A 13,374-nucleotide genomic window follows, 5' to 3' on the forward strand; every position below is an offset into this window, starting at 1 on the left:
TATGTGATGAAAGGACTTTTGTTTATAGGTAGTCATCACACTTTTGGTTTGTTCCCTTCAGGTTGTTATGCATATGATACATTTACATTAGCAACCAGTGACAAATACATGTACTGGACAGACACTAAAGTTACCTAACTATTCTTGACATAATTACTCTAAAATACTTGTAAGTTCACTGGTGAAGAATTGGATTGAATATTAGTAGTACCACAGAGTTGTACAGCAGATACTTATACAAAACAAAATTACTGCAAAGTATCCCAGCCAGTCAGTGGCAGCACCAAGAATTTTTATTGGGGGGCAAAGTGAATTTCAGGGGGGGCAAAATCGACAAGTTTAGCGGAAAATTGCCACGAAATGTGGGGGGGGGGATGGGGGGAATGCCCCCCTGCAAACAAACCTCTTTCCATTTAGTATTAAAAATGTTTCAGTATGGCAATTAACTAAGCAATTTTATTCTTAGACAAAGGTGGAAAGTGTCTGACCACTTCTTGCAATGGAGGCATCACCACCTGAAGAAACGCAGCTTGCATGTATAGTATCTCGAAGATGCCAAGGACCTAAAGAATGATTTCCATTCGTTAACGGGACACTAGCATCTTGTTGGACAGGTGGGACGGGAGGCTGACCATTTCTTATTAAGATCAATGGTGCCCTTTTATTGGTAGGATCTTCAGTGACCTGCTCTGGCATTGGCAGCTTCGATATACATACAATTGCATGTATCTGGCTATGATATTTGATAAGGCAAATGATCAAAACAAAACCTATAAGAACGAACAGTCCACCTAACAACCAACGCCAGTTTTGAAGAGCCCAATTTTGATACTGCTTACTTCTACTAGCCAGGCTACTGTTGTTGAGGAACGACTGAGAGATATTGCTTTCGCTACCTGTGTAAAACTTGTCAATAGCTTCAGAAGACATTTGTGCTGACTGCTCTTTTGATGAAGGAGACACTGTTGACTGTTCCGTTGGTGCATGAGTTGTGGTTGTTGGTGGGTTCAGCTGGTCATAGCGAGCTGGTAAATATAAAAAAGCCAAACATACTAATTAGGGCTTATAGTTTATGATACACATGCACCAAAGAGACCCAATGAAAACAGACTCAGTTATGTTTTTGTGTAGCTCATTCATAGTGTACATATGCACCCGGTAATCTATTTTTAAAAATGTCTGCTTGTTTGCATTCTGCCGATAGCATGTACATGTTAAGTGCTACCAATACAAGCCTTTGTAACGCTCAAGCTCAAAGACTCAAATTTTGGGCTTACGCAGCACATTGAAAGTGGGGGGGGGGGGGCAGGTTGTTCAGTTCCCCCGAATGGAGTCTGATTAGGAGCAAATTTTGATGTTTTTAACGTTTTTCCCCGAATGACCAACAAAAGTGTGTGGCATGGCCCCCCTGCCCCCCTCCCCCCTTTGCGCACGCCACTGGTGAATTCCCCATAGTGTAACACACATGCAATTCTGAGTCTGTTCTCTTTGGTTCTAACCTCTTTGTGTCTCCATACATGACAAACCAATACGGTGAATACACACAGGGTTATTCTCTTTATGTCTACTCTCTTAGTTTCAACAGAAATTGGAATTTTGTCAGGAATTTGACTCTAGGATATTTTGCTCTGCTCTTCATGTTCAAAGTTTGAAGTTGTTCAAGATTGTTTTTTCAAGTACAACTTACATGTATGTATCTTTTAAAATTTTAACACAGCAATATCTCTACCAATATTAAAATGGTACATCTTTCATTAATTGCTTCACCAATTTTTATCAAAATTGATTAAAATACACAATATTTGATGGTTGTCATTTGCGCATGTGTAGTTAGGAGTTTGATCAGGGTTACCAAATAAGATAATGTGCAAAAAAGTGGTGTAAGTGGTGCTAGGAACTGGAGAAAACTCACTGAGAGCCATATAATTAGTAACACTGGCATTGCTCAATATCTTTATAGTTTCTTACCTGGACACATTTCTTTGCACTTAGCTTCATCTTCAAACTGCCCATTCAAATTCTTATCACAAAACATGCCACAATGATGGCAATATCCTTTAGCCCCTCCATCGCAATATAGGTTCACATCATGTGCACAGTTGCATCTTCCTTCCCATTGTTTCAAATGGTGCTCTGGTATAGATGAGACTGTTGTTCCTATAGCAGGAGGAAGAATAGCAGGGACTGCTTCGATGTAGTTACCAAATTGCAAGGTGGCTAGTCTGGAAAAAATGAAAAGAAGAAAACAAATCAGTTCCCAAATTTAAAAAATGCTCACAAATAACGGCTGAATCATTTTTGTTAAAATTTATGCTGCAAAATTGTTTGCAGCCTTTTTATACCAAATTTGATGGTGCAATTCATAAATAATATCACAGGCATATCTATACCTAGAGTTATGAGTGCCCATCCCTTACCACAGCGGGAGGTGAAGTCATGTATCCATATGATTTTGACAGATTGACAGAGTTACTAGGCACGGAGAAATATCGCGTACATGTCTGCGCCGTTATCGTGGGGAAATCAGTGAAGATACGAATGCGTCTGCTTGTTTGCATTCTTGCCAAAATTGCCCGGGCAAATTTGTTGTTGTCAGGGCTATCAACTCTCACAGATTTGGTCACTTTCTCACGGTCTCACGCCAAGGTAGTATAATCTCACGCCTAGGTAGTAAATCTCACGCAAAAAGCTGGAAAGTGAGTAAAATCTCACGCATCGTCAAAATAATTTGTTGTCCCTTCACCCCCGCTTTTCAGATTCTCGAGCGCCATGGCCCAATAATCATGTGTCAAAATGAACATTGTAGTCGGTAAATCTTGGTACGCCTTTGTCTCACGCCAAGCATTTATAACTACAAACAACGGCCCAACTTAAAAAAACCACACTGACACATTTAATTTTTATATGACTCTTGTATTGCAGACAATCCTATGGTTTTGCCGACAACAGTCAATTTTTGCTGACAAAATTAGGAATGGGGGGTGTCTCTCCCCATTACCGCCCCTCTAAGCTCTAGCGACAGCCACAATGCTCCTCCACGATGTACAAGCTCCTTGGTATTAATACTCACATTACGAAGAATCCCACTTCATTGACTGCATGATTCATAATGAATTTAGAAGCACACACTTTGCAAGTACTGTACAGTTTCAGTTGGTGAACGAACAGCTACGAACGTCCTGTCCAGTAGCTTTCCCTTTTGGACTATAATTCTGTAGAGTATTCTAGCCAGCCGGCCTAAGGAGTCTGATCTGTCCGCCACGAAGTCACCGTTTTACTGCATGTTTGCTCGCTGATGACTGTACTCGATCCCCGACTCGATCAAGGTTTTTGGAAAATCCCAATGACGTTGGATGAAACGAATTCTAGAATTTTCTATGGCATGCTGGACTTGTTTTTGGGTTTCCCCTCCGTTTTAATAGTTCCCGGAAGTACTTCGAACTCCCAGGTTAGAACTAAATTTAACTAGGGAATTCCCCCAACGTATAAGTCTTAGTCTCATTCACAGCCGGTGTGTTCGCTATATCCGCGATACAGAAATATCCAGAGCTACATGCAGCCTGGGCCCTAGACCCTCCCTCGGGTCCGTGGAGAACGACTGGTAATGTAGATTACATAGCATTAAAAATCAACCCAATACACGGACCCTCCCAGTCTGTAGGCAATTTGACTTCCAGCTCCCACAAACTGCTGGAAGTTCACTTTTACGGATTTGGAGTCACGCAATCTTTCTATATACCACGTCCATGTTTTCACTACATTAACGTTTGTGTAAGCGACTAAACAACGATATTGTATCCGACCAATCAACGCAGCTTGGCAGCGCGGGGATATTTGAAAAGGCTTCCCTAGCTAAATAATGTGCAAACATTTGCAAACCGCACGCGATAATGTACGCAATATGGACAATAGGCCTAAGTCCGAGTCGAGTGGTTGCCTTTTATTATTGCGCGTACCATGGGTCTGTCAGACGCGTGCCACTTGAGCTCAATACCTCTCAGTTGTTGACAAGTGTCCCATTCGATCTTGCGTCACATCCCGCGGCATAGCTTTGTGCTACCATATTTGAATTGAAACTGGGGCGGGGCTTTCGTAATTGACATCGGAATCACCGTGCTTCGTTGAACGAATATTTGGAAGTGAGATCTCTAACAGATTGGACCAGTCTCGGAATCAGCGCTCAATGGACTTTCGCGTTCACTTATAATACGAGTATATTTCTATATTGCTGCATGGTTGACTGTGGTGGGTGTAATTAGTGGCGTCGATTTTTGGATGAAGAGGAATGGTTTTTTGGCATTGAAGAAAATAAGGGGGGGGGGGGAGTTGGCATTTTTTTTCATAGGGCATTACGTAATTATTTATTGTTACATTATCCAGAGATGGAACCGAACCGAGACTGGGGGCCAGTCTACCTGGGCCCGAGAGACTACATGTAACAAACTTTTAGCAAATTGTAGAATGACAAAGAGGGCGATATATCTGTTTCAGATGTGGTTTTCCAGGCCTGTGGTTTTCAGCAAGTGCTTTCAGCAAAGCTTCAGGGAATCGGGTGCAGCAGAGTGCATCCAGGAAAATATGAAAATTAATTAAACCGTTTTTATGAATCTCTTATTTCCATAATAAAAGATTTCGGTCAAATTTGAGGTACAATTAGGGGCTGTGACCTTTTTTTTTCATTTTGTTATAGGCCTACCCTTTAAAAAAAAAACAATGAAATTTTTAACGCCTACTTTATTTTTCATTTTTAAGGGGCATAATTATGAGCCTGGAAGGGTATAATTGGGGGAGGCAACTTAGCAACTATTTCCGTGGTTTTGGCGAGCCGAAAGAGGGGGAAAGTAATTTTTGGCAAGCCGAATGGGGGCGGGGGAACCTCTTTGGCTTTCATGTGGCACCTTTCAGGCCCGTAACCAGGATTTTTGGGCTGATTTTGACCAAAAAGGCATACAAAACGCTATATACGGCAAATGGGACTTTTTGGGTTTAAAAAAAGGGGACTTTGTTGGGGGATTCCCCCCCCCCTTCCTGGTTACGGGCCTGGCATCTTTTAAATGATATACTCTAAAAAAAGTTTTCAAAGGCTTGGAACGGGGTAAATAAAAAAAAACACGAGAGTCAAATAATGCACTGTCCATTTTTACTTGAACGCTTCTGTGGCTTGAGACTTACCGTAAAATGGGGTAACTTCGGTCAGCGGGGTAACTTTTGTCGGTCAAATATATTTTTTTAAATGGTCATATTTTCGTACAACAATATTGTTTTTAGTCATATTTGGTGTCAATTTGTTAAGAAATATATTTGGAAGAAATAATAGCCGCTTATGTCCAATTTCCTCGAAATTTAGCATTTTTAAAAAAATTTTCAGAAAAATAAAAATCGATATTTGTGAGCAAGAATGTGTGCTTGATTAATTTTGCAAGGGGTCAAATGTCACAAAAAACAACAACTTGCCCATATACAGCGAAGATCAAATTTTTTGAATTTTTTTTCTTCATGGAATGTAGGCCTACTCTGACCAAAGTTGCCCCAAATGCGGGGTAACTTTGTTCAGGCTATTTTAACCCCTAGGCTGACACCGGCACCCTTACAAAATTATTAAAAAATCTTTTTCAACTTCAAGGTGTAGAAGGGAACCCTAATGTCATAAAAAAGAGAAAATTAGAAATATTATTATTTTTGTTCGGAAGCAGTGGTTTAAAAACTGAAAATTAAAAGTTACCCCGCGGTATCAATCAATCAAACAAAACAATGATACGCCCACATGCCCACTCGAGTTGACTCGACCTGAGAGTACTTGTGGTTTACAGTTGAATTTATATCCTATCGCTGAGCGACAAGCGATTAGTATTAATCAATGAGATTGCGCACTTTCCCCTTCACAACAAAAACGAAGCTATCTCATTGGCTAGAAACCAATCAATCATCGATGAGTATAAACTTAGTTTAATAGGTCAACAACAACACGTGATCGAGCCACGACGTTATCAAAACGTTGAAAAGGGAATCATTCAACATGGCCGCAGTTGTTCACAACGTACGTAACAATTGATCTGACGAAGTTATTTGCATGTCTTTATTTATATATTGAAATTTGTCCCCAAATTGTGCTCAACTAATGTTCGCAATGTTTTCCTTTTTTCAGCACATCGAAAGTGGCCTTAGTCCTCCCTACGACGGTAGTGAAATGGAGGATCTATTTCCAGACTTGGCCGGGGTCGAGCAACACAATGATGAACAGTACAACAAAGAAAATGACATCATTGAAGTGCCGCCAGGAAATAGTGAGCAGAACCTTCTAAATTACTTCATGAAAACGGTAGATCCTTCTAGTGGATGTCAAGAAGATGACATGTTACCCGACAACACTTCTGATAATAATGATATAGAAGGTGAAATAAATGACAGTGGTTGGAAAGAATTGCGTGTAAGAGCTCGACAGAACTCAGATGAAAACTCTCGCATGTCCTCGCCAGTTGAAGAAAATGAGCTTGGTTTAAATAGAAATGCGTTGATGGCTAGGTTGAACAGACAGAAAAAGAAGAAATATTTGCAAGAACTTGAGACATCTATTAAATCTCTGAAAGAAGAGAATATAACATTAAAGCAAGATAACAAAACAATGGCTGCAACAGTTGAAAAACTGGAGACAGAAGTGTGCTATTTGAAAGGTGTTATTGCTAATCAGAGTGAGCTGTCGAGTTTGTTACAAAACATTGGCGTCACTGGTCTACGCTTGCATAGTTCATTTCCCCACAAAACACCATTAAAACAAAGTAATAGCAAGAACTTGTCTATGAAACGGCACTACGAGTCCGAGTCGGATCAAGAGTTGTTGCAAAGCGAAACAGAGTCGGAGAGTGAAATCTTGCAGAATGAGCCAAGAATAAGGGGAAAGTACTGCCCACCTGCAAGTGACCATGACTACACTCTTAATGTGTCTTCCCCAGAACAAATCAAAGGTGTCAAAAACGTGGCCATGCAACACTTGTCACAAAACGAACTAAAGAGTCCACCCGCTAAAGTCAGAAAAGCAAATAACTCGAGAGCATCAATGCCCCCAATGACTTGTTACGCCAAAACGGTTGCCACGAGATCTGGACAAAATGTCCCTCAAACTGTTGTAAGTGTAGGTGGGCAGTGTGAGGTAGAGAAACTGAAGAGTGTTGGTACCAATCAAGGGAAGCGCCCTCGGACACGGAGAGCAACCAGAGCAGCAGAAGCAACCGCCGGGGTTTGTTTGCATGTCAGTAGTGGAAGTGTGTCCCTGGAGTTTTGTGCACACTGCAGTAACAGAGCTCAGGCAGCAGTGACAGCAGAAGAGGAGATCATTGAAGTGGTTGCTTGATTTGCAATTTTACGTATTCAACCCAGCAGAAGTGGTGGAGAGCTGAACTGGTGATGATGACTGACGTCAGGAGCAGAAAAAAACCAAAAATGGATTCTGGAACAAAGAATATGGTTTGGTATTTTGCCAATGGTCTGTGTCTTTTTACTGGTTCTTACTGTGAATTTGGAAGAAAATAAGCAGCAAAGTTGAAAGGTCAGGGGTTTCAATGCATCCAAATTTATTGATTCTTGAAAATCAGTAGCTAAAAATGTCACTATCAGAATTCAATTTTACATGTAGAACTTCCCACATACACATTTTGGTCAATATATTTCATGTACGGTACCGTACTAACTTTTGAACGTTTAGTCTGTGGTAGATGGATGATGTTAGTGTCTCCCTGACCTTACAATCTTAACTGCTTGTGTATGCATTTCAAACACTCGGTAAGGTGTTCTGGGAAGAAGTATTAAACTCCATGATAACAGATTTCCTGAAGCAGATGCTGAAGAGTGAAGAAACTAAGAACTAAACAGAAGTTGAACTTGGAACTTACATAATTTGTGTAAAACTTTGTAACAGGAGGGTCATATGCACATTTGATTCTGATCAACTGTATAAAAATTGCATATGATCGTTCTGATTTCAAAAGAGACTTGTAATATTAAGGCAATTCAATTTGTATGAACACATGTAAAATCTGCTTTCAGGCGTTTCTTTTTTGTTTGTTCTGCAGGTGCCGTGAAGACAACAAAAGTTGGATAAGTGCAGAATTCCACCAATCCTAGGTTGCTGCTGTTGTAGGCCTTTGACGGCCTACAACCCACCTGCACACTTCGCATCACACTAAATGGTCGGTATTGATCTTTGTGTTTTATACACCTTTGTGCAAGCATGTTTTTCTTGTTTTACTGTACAGTTTAATATTACTCTTTGAAAAAAATCAAACAATACACTGTTAGGCCTACTTTCATTGATTTGATACAGTAAACCAGTGATCGATTTTCGTATATTTTTATGTGTAGCAAAAAATGCTACTCACTTTCAGATTTGAGTAGCAATTACAAAATTGTGAGTAGCATTTTGCTACGCTAATCCAGGTAAATCGAACACTGCAGTCAACAAACATTCAGTTTTACAAAATTTGAGTTACTTTTAAAGAAACGACCAAAAATTACCATAAAAAGTTAGGTTTTAAATTTTGAATGCACAAAGGTAACTGCAGAAAATCACTGATACGGGGTGATAATTTATGCATGGTATCCTCAAAAAATTTGAATTATCCCTGTTGAGTTAAAAAAAAAATTTTTTACAAGCAAGAAGCTGAAATTTATGAGGTTTATACATGTGTGTGTGCTGTGCTTGTGCAAGCCTTTCCTTTTTCTTTTCACTGAAAGTTCTTATGGCAGAACCCTCAGAATTTTCAGGTAAAATCAGGGTGGAAATTAAAAAGAAAATTTGTGTTAAATCGGCCCTTTTTTGGACAGTCTTTCTTTGGGGACACAAGACAAATCTTAGTGAGTGGGCTTTCCCCCCCTCATTCTCAGGGGCTGTTTTAAACATGCAGACAGTTCCTGGATCACACAAATTTCTTCCACAAAATCAGTGATTTTCTGTAGAGACTGCCAGCAAGAAACCAATCTCAAAATGAGTTTCTGTTCCATTTTCAGGCAGCATCTCACTGCAGCAGCATAGCTTTCAGCTATGCGCATGCACAACCACGCCCGTTTCAAATGGTAAAGTATTACTCGATGTATAAAAGAATTTAGGCCTAATGTCGTTTATTTTTATGTCATTGCATTTGTACAGTCATAAATTGTGTAAAAACAAACATATTACAGTCGTAAATTGTGTAAAAACATCATGGGATATACTTTGAAGTCCGCAGTCGTTGGGCAATTTTATTGATGTATAATTACTAATTAGCCAAGTTATAGTGCAGGTTATAGTGTAGCGTTTTGTACATGACAACAGATTATTACGGATGTCGGATGTAATTAAGCAAGTTGATGTTGGCACGTTAACCAAGTTTTGATGATGACAGTCGTATTTCATGTTTAACAAATTAGTGGTTTTGGAGTCCAACCACTGGACTTACAACAAGATTGAAGTACCGTATTAGTCATTTTTAATATATTTGCATCAGGGACGTGCTTAATTCCACAATGTAAATATAGTTAAATTGTATTATAGAAATATCCAAACAGAAAAAGTATCAAAAAATTACAAAAAAAAAAAAAAAAAAATGGGGAGTATACCCATGTTGAAGTTGACTTGCCAGCATTGGCTTTTGTTTGATATTGTTGATTCTATTAACACTTGTTTCTTCCCATTTTCTCCCTCTGCCAACCACTGTAGTGTGTAACAACACTCGGTGGTCGGAACAGCTGGTGAGCATATAAATGTAAGTAAAATCTTGCCGACCTTGCACTACCCGGAGGCAAGACAGGTAAATGGTGTGTAAGTATGGAGTCATTGATCAATGCACCACATGAGTCTCTACTTAATGAATTAAAAAAACTGTCTGTCCTCCATTTTGACACAGAAGTATTTCAGGTATGATTAAGGTGGTACTACACCCCTTGATTAATTTATGTGACTATTTTTGCATTTTTCTCCAAAAATAATATCACACTGGTAACAAAAGTTATGTATAGGGGCAAGGAATCCAGTTACTACACTGGAATTTCAGTGACTCGGACTGTCAGACAAGCGGCACGTTATTTATGATTCTTAACATATTATTACATCATTACATGTATGAACCACTTGTTTTGAATCTGTGAAATTTCAGTGAAGTAATTGGATTCCTGGCCCTAAATATACATAATTTTTGTTACCAGTGTGTTGTTATTGTTTGAGAAAAATGCAAAATTAGTCACAAAATTTATCAAGGGTGTAGTACCACTAAAATACTTTGAATACCTGTATTCTTAATTTAATTAACTTGTGGAGACTTACATGATATACAAGTATGTATAATTATTCTGATGAGATTTGAGAATGCTACCTTTGTACTGAAGTGTGAAAGTCAATACCTAATTTGCTTCAATAACTTGCATTGTAAATATTATGTGGTTCTTTGATTTCTGACTGCTGATGATGAACAAAGTTTTTTGTAAGTGCCTTAAATGACAGGTATGTGCTGTCTGGAAAAAGGTGTTGCCGTTTTATTTTTCTAGTGTATGTGGTAAGAGTACATCTTGTTTTGTTTGAATATCACCAATTCAATGGTCAAATGTGTTGATAGTTGGGTCAAGTAAATCAAGGAATGTACCAACTGAAGTTGCAACTTATGACAAATGACAAATTAAAGTTTTGGTATTTACAGCCTTGGAAGCATAATGACTATCCTTCACAAGTTCATTAGGCCCTTCGCACTTGATTATTAGTTTCCTGTTAAAGATTTTGAAAAAGGGACGAGGTGACTTTTAATTATTTATTTTAATCTTTTATTTTCTTTATTTAGTTTGAACTATTACAAGCAAATTTGACTCATTTTGACTAGAGCGGGCATTTAATTATTTCACAACAATATTTGATTTTATAAATAAATGAAGGTGGAGTTTTACTCTTTCTTCATTCATCAATATTGTTGATATTATTAAAGTCAGAAAATGGCAAGTAGAATCGAAGTAGTTGAAAGTTATTTTAAAGGAGAAAATTAGAAATAAAAATAAAATAATTATTTTGAGATTTTCAATTTTGGACGCAGGCGGTAAACAGGAAACTAATAATCAAGTGCGAAGGGCCTTATCTGAAAACAAAGAAACGCAATGAAAGTTGTATGGTACTTATCCTGAAGAGTTTGTCGTTTGTCTACTATATGGTATCTTGTGACCCATCTTATGCAAACAAAGGTAGCAATTGTTGAATTGAGATGCAGGTCAAAATAGGGAGCAAAAAGAATGATACATAAGAAAATTTGCACTGGTAAAATGTGTATAACTTTACAATGGAGTAAGCTGCAATGTACATTATGTGTGTTAATGTAAGGATTTTGTATTAGCGCAGCAGACTGACTGTACTTTATACTATTACTAATACCATTTTTCACCCTGATTTGGCAGTGACGTTAGTGCGCATTTCACTGGATGCAGCGTCGTATCCTCAAATTGCTAGCGTGTTGGGCTAGGGCTGATGTACACACGCACTATGCTTAAAGATGCGTAATAGATGTGCGAGCGAAACGGCTGCTTCAACTTTTTTTCAACAAATTTGCTCCTTTGGCGTGCTTGGATCGGATTGCATTGCCAATTTCGCATTATTGTACTATGAACTTTTATTGAATGGGTAAGGTAATCAATTTGGTTTTAGTTTTATTTGATCTTTTTATCCAAAAGATTTTGGAACCAAAGTCGTGAATGTTGTTGATCAGTTCGCTTGACAAAAGTATTTTCTTGACAAAAATCAGTCTCCTGCTGACATTGCACGCCGGTCACCCTGTGACATTGCGTGATATAGCAGGCAATTCGCTGTAGAATTGGTGAAGTAACAGGATTAATTGCCACAGCGATGTCATGTGTACTCTACATAAACCTTATGGTTTTTGATATAACATGTTTGAATTTTCCGCCCAACACTAGAAGCAGGGTGTGCTCATCAGCACTTAGTATGTACTTGTAGTAACAAAAGACTGCAGACACTTCCTTGTTATCATACTGGTGCTATTGCTCCCGCTTTTGTTAATTGTGTCAGGGACCGTGTATAAAGGGACTGGAAACAGATTATTGATAGCTATTGTCAAGCTATTGTTATCAGATTATCTTTTCGACCTTCGATTGTACGCGAGTTGCCCCGAGGGCACTATGTTTGAATTTTATTATTTACTCATGTTGCCCTACTAAATATTTTTAAAAACATCAAAATATTCCAATATCTTTTTAAGTTATGTAAAATTGTGTAAAATGTCTATCCTTTGTCGAACACAATTTCTGTGTAGCATGGAAAATCATTTACATAGGATTTTGAAGATAAAATGTGATAATTTTGTGGAGATACAGAATGCTAGAACAAACAAAATTATATTTTTTCTGGAATGTGTATTCCTACTGATTTCGATACTGAAATAATTCTTAAGATGATGTTCTTTGAAGATTTATGTTGGCATTTCCAGAGTCTGTCATTATAGGCAAACATGTAGGCTCATTTCGCAATGTACAAGACAAGCCACGCGCTGTGTTGTAACTGTGCTTGGATTCATACCAGGGTCTATTGATCAACGTATTATTCATGCTTGCTCAACTGAGGATAATTTGTAAACCAGCAACTCGCATGGTACAGTGGGTGGAAGCCGTTTCCAGTCCCTCCATACAAGGTCCCTGATTGTGTTTAGTGTTTGTTCTCTCATACCCCGGAAGGGGTCAACGGGACGGAAATAAAAGTTTGTCATTCAATGGACACTGAACTGAACTATGGTATCCATTTACATGGTAATTGGTATCATTCAAAGTAATTCACAGGTGTAAGGTTGCAATGCAGAGCAACAGGTGTTAAGTGAAGGTAATAAATTCAATGGTTTATGTAGGCACATTGCCATGATTATTCCTGTTACATCACTACTTCTACAGTGAATTGAATGCTCAGATATTTGTAATATTGGTTTAATTCTAATGAAGAATAAAATATTTTAATATTGACAATCATTTCAATTCAAGTACGGTATGCTCTTAAATTCTGCATTAGTTGTAAAGATATGCATTTATTTAGTTTATGGGTTAAGCAAATTTGATCAGGAATGGACTAGTACTTCGTGCTAGTAGGCCCGTTCATAATGCTCTATGAAATTTGCCATTTGGATTGTGATGTGGACCAAAATATGTAACTGTGGCATGATGATGATTTATCAACAAAGGTGCCTGCATGTAGCGCTTAGTGTAAATATTCATCTAATTTCTTTGTTTGCAACACAAATCTTGTGTTCAGTTCAGTAGAGGAGCTAGCATATTCCAAAATATCTGTTGAACGGTGCTTCAAATATTACTGCACTGTAATACCTGCCGTTACACCAATGCAGAAGTGTCACTTTTTAACTGATTCAAACC

At 38.4% G+C, this 13,374-nt stretch overlaps 2 protein-coding genes across 3 annotated transcripts; one reads left to right on the top strand and one right to left on the bottom strand.

The window, feature by feature from the left end:
• Positions 1-352: 352 nt before the first annotated feature.
• LOC140151927 (uncharacterized) lies at positions 353-3,247 on the bottom strand. Its single transcript, XM_072174237.1, has 3 exons — positions 3,071-3,247; positions 1,969-2,222; positions 353-1,025 (listed from the first exon to the last, which is right to left on the bottom strand). The coding sequence occupies exons 1-3, from the start codon at positions 3,106-3,108 to the stop codon at positions 463-465; spliced, it is 855 nt and encodes a 284-aa protein (XP_072030338.1). The 5' UTR covers positions 3,109-3,247; the 3' UTR covers positions 353-462.
• Positions 3,248-5,941: 2,694 nt separating this feature from the next.
• Positions 5,942-10,141, top strand: LOC140153479 (uncharacterized). Of its 2 annotated transcripts, XR_011859112.1 has the most exons (4): positions 5,942-6,037; positions 6,146-8,183; positions 9,001-9,066; positions 9,689-10,141. XR_011859112.1 is itself a non-coding variant. In XM_072176241.1 (2 exons), exons 1-2 carry the CDS (start codon positions 6,017-6,019, stop codon positions 7,346-7,348), a joined length of 1,224 nt encoding a protein of 407 aa, XP_072032342.1. In that variant the 5' UTR covers positions 5,942-6,016; the 3' UTR covers positions 7,349-8,268. The 2 variants fall into 2 exon arrangements, 1 of the variants encoding a protein (XP_072032342.1); XM_072176241.1 differs by lacking the exons at positions 9,001-9,066; positions 9,689-10,141 and having other exon boundaries at positions 6,146-8,268.
• The last annotated feature ends 3,233 nt before the right edge of the window (positions 10,142-13,374 follow it).

This window comes from Amphiura filiformis, chromosome 5 (assembly GCF_039555335.1).
Source record: "Amphiura filiformis chromosome 5, Afil_fr2py, whole genome shotgun sequence".
NCBI classification, from domain to species: Eukaryota; Metazoa; Echinodermata; class Ophiuroidea; order Amphilepidida; family Amphiuridae; genus Amphiura; species Amphiura filiformis.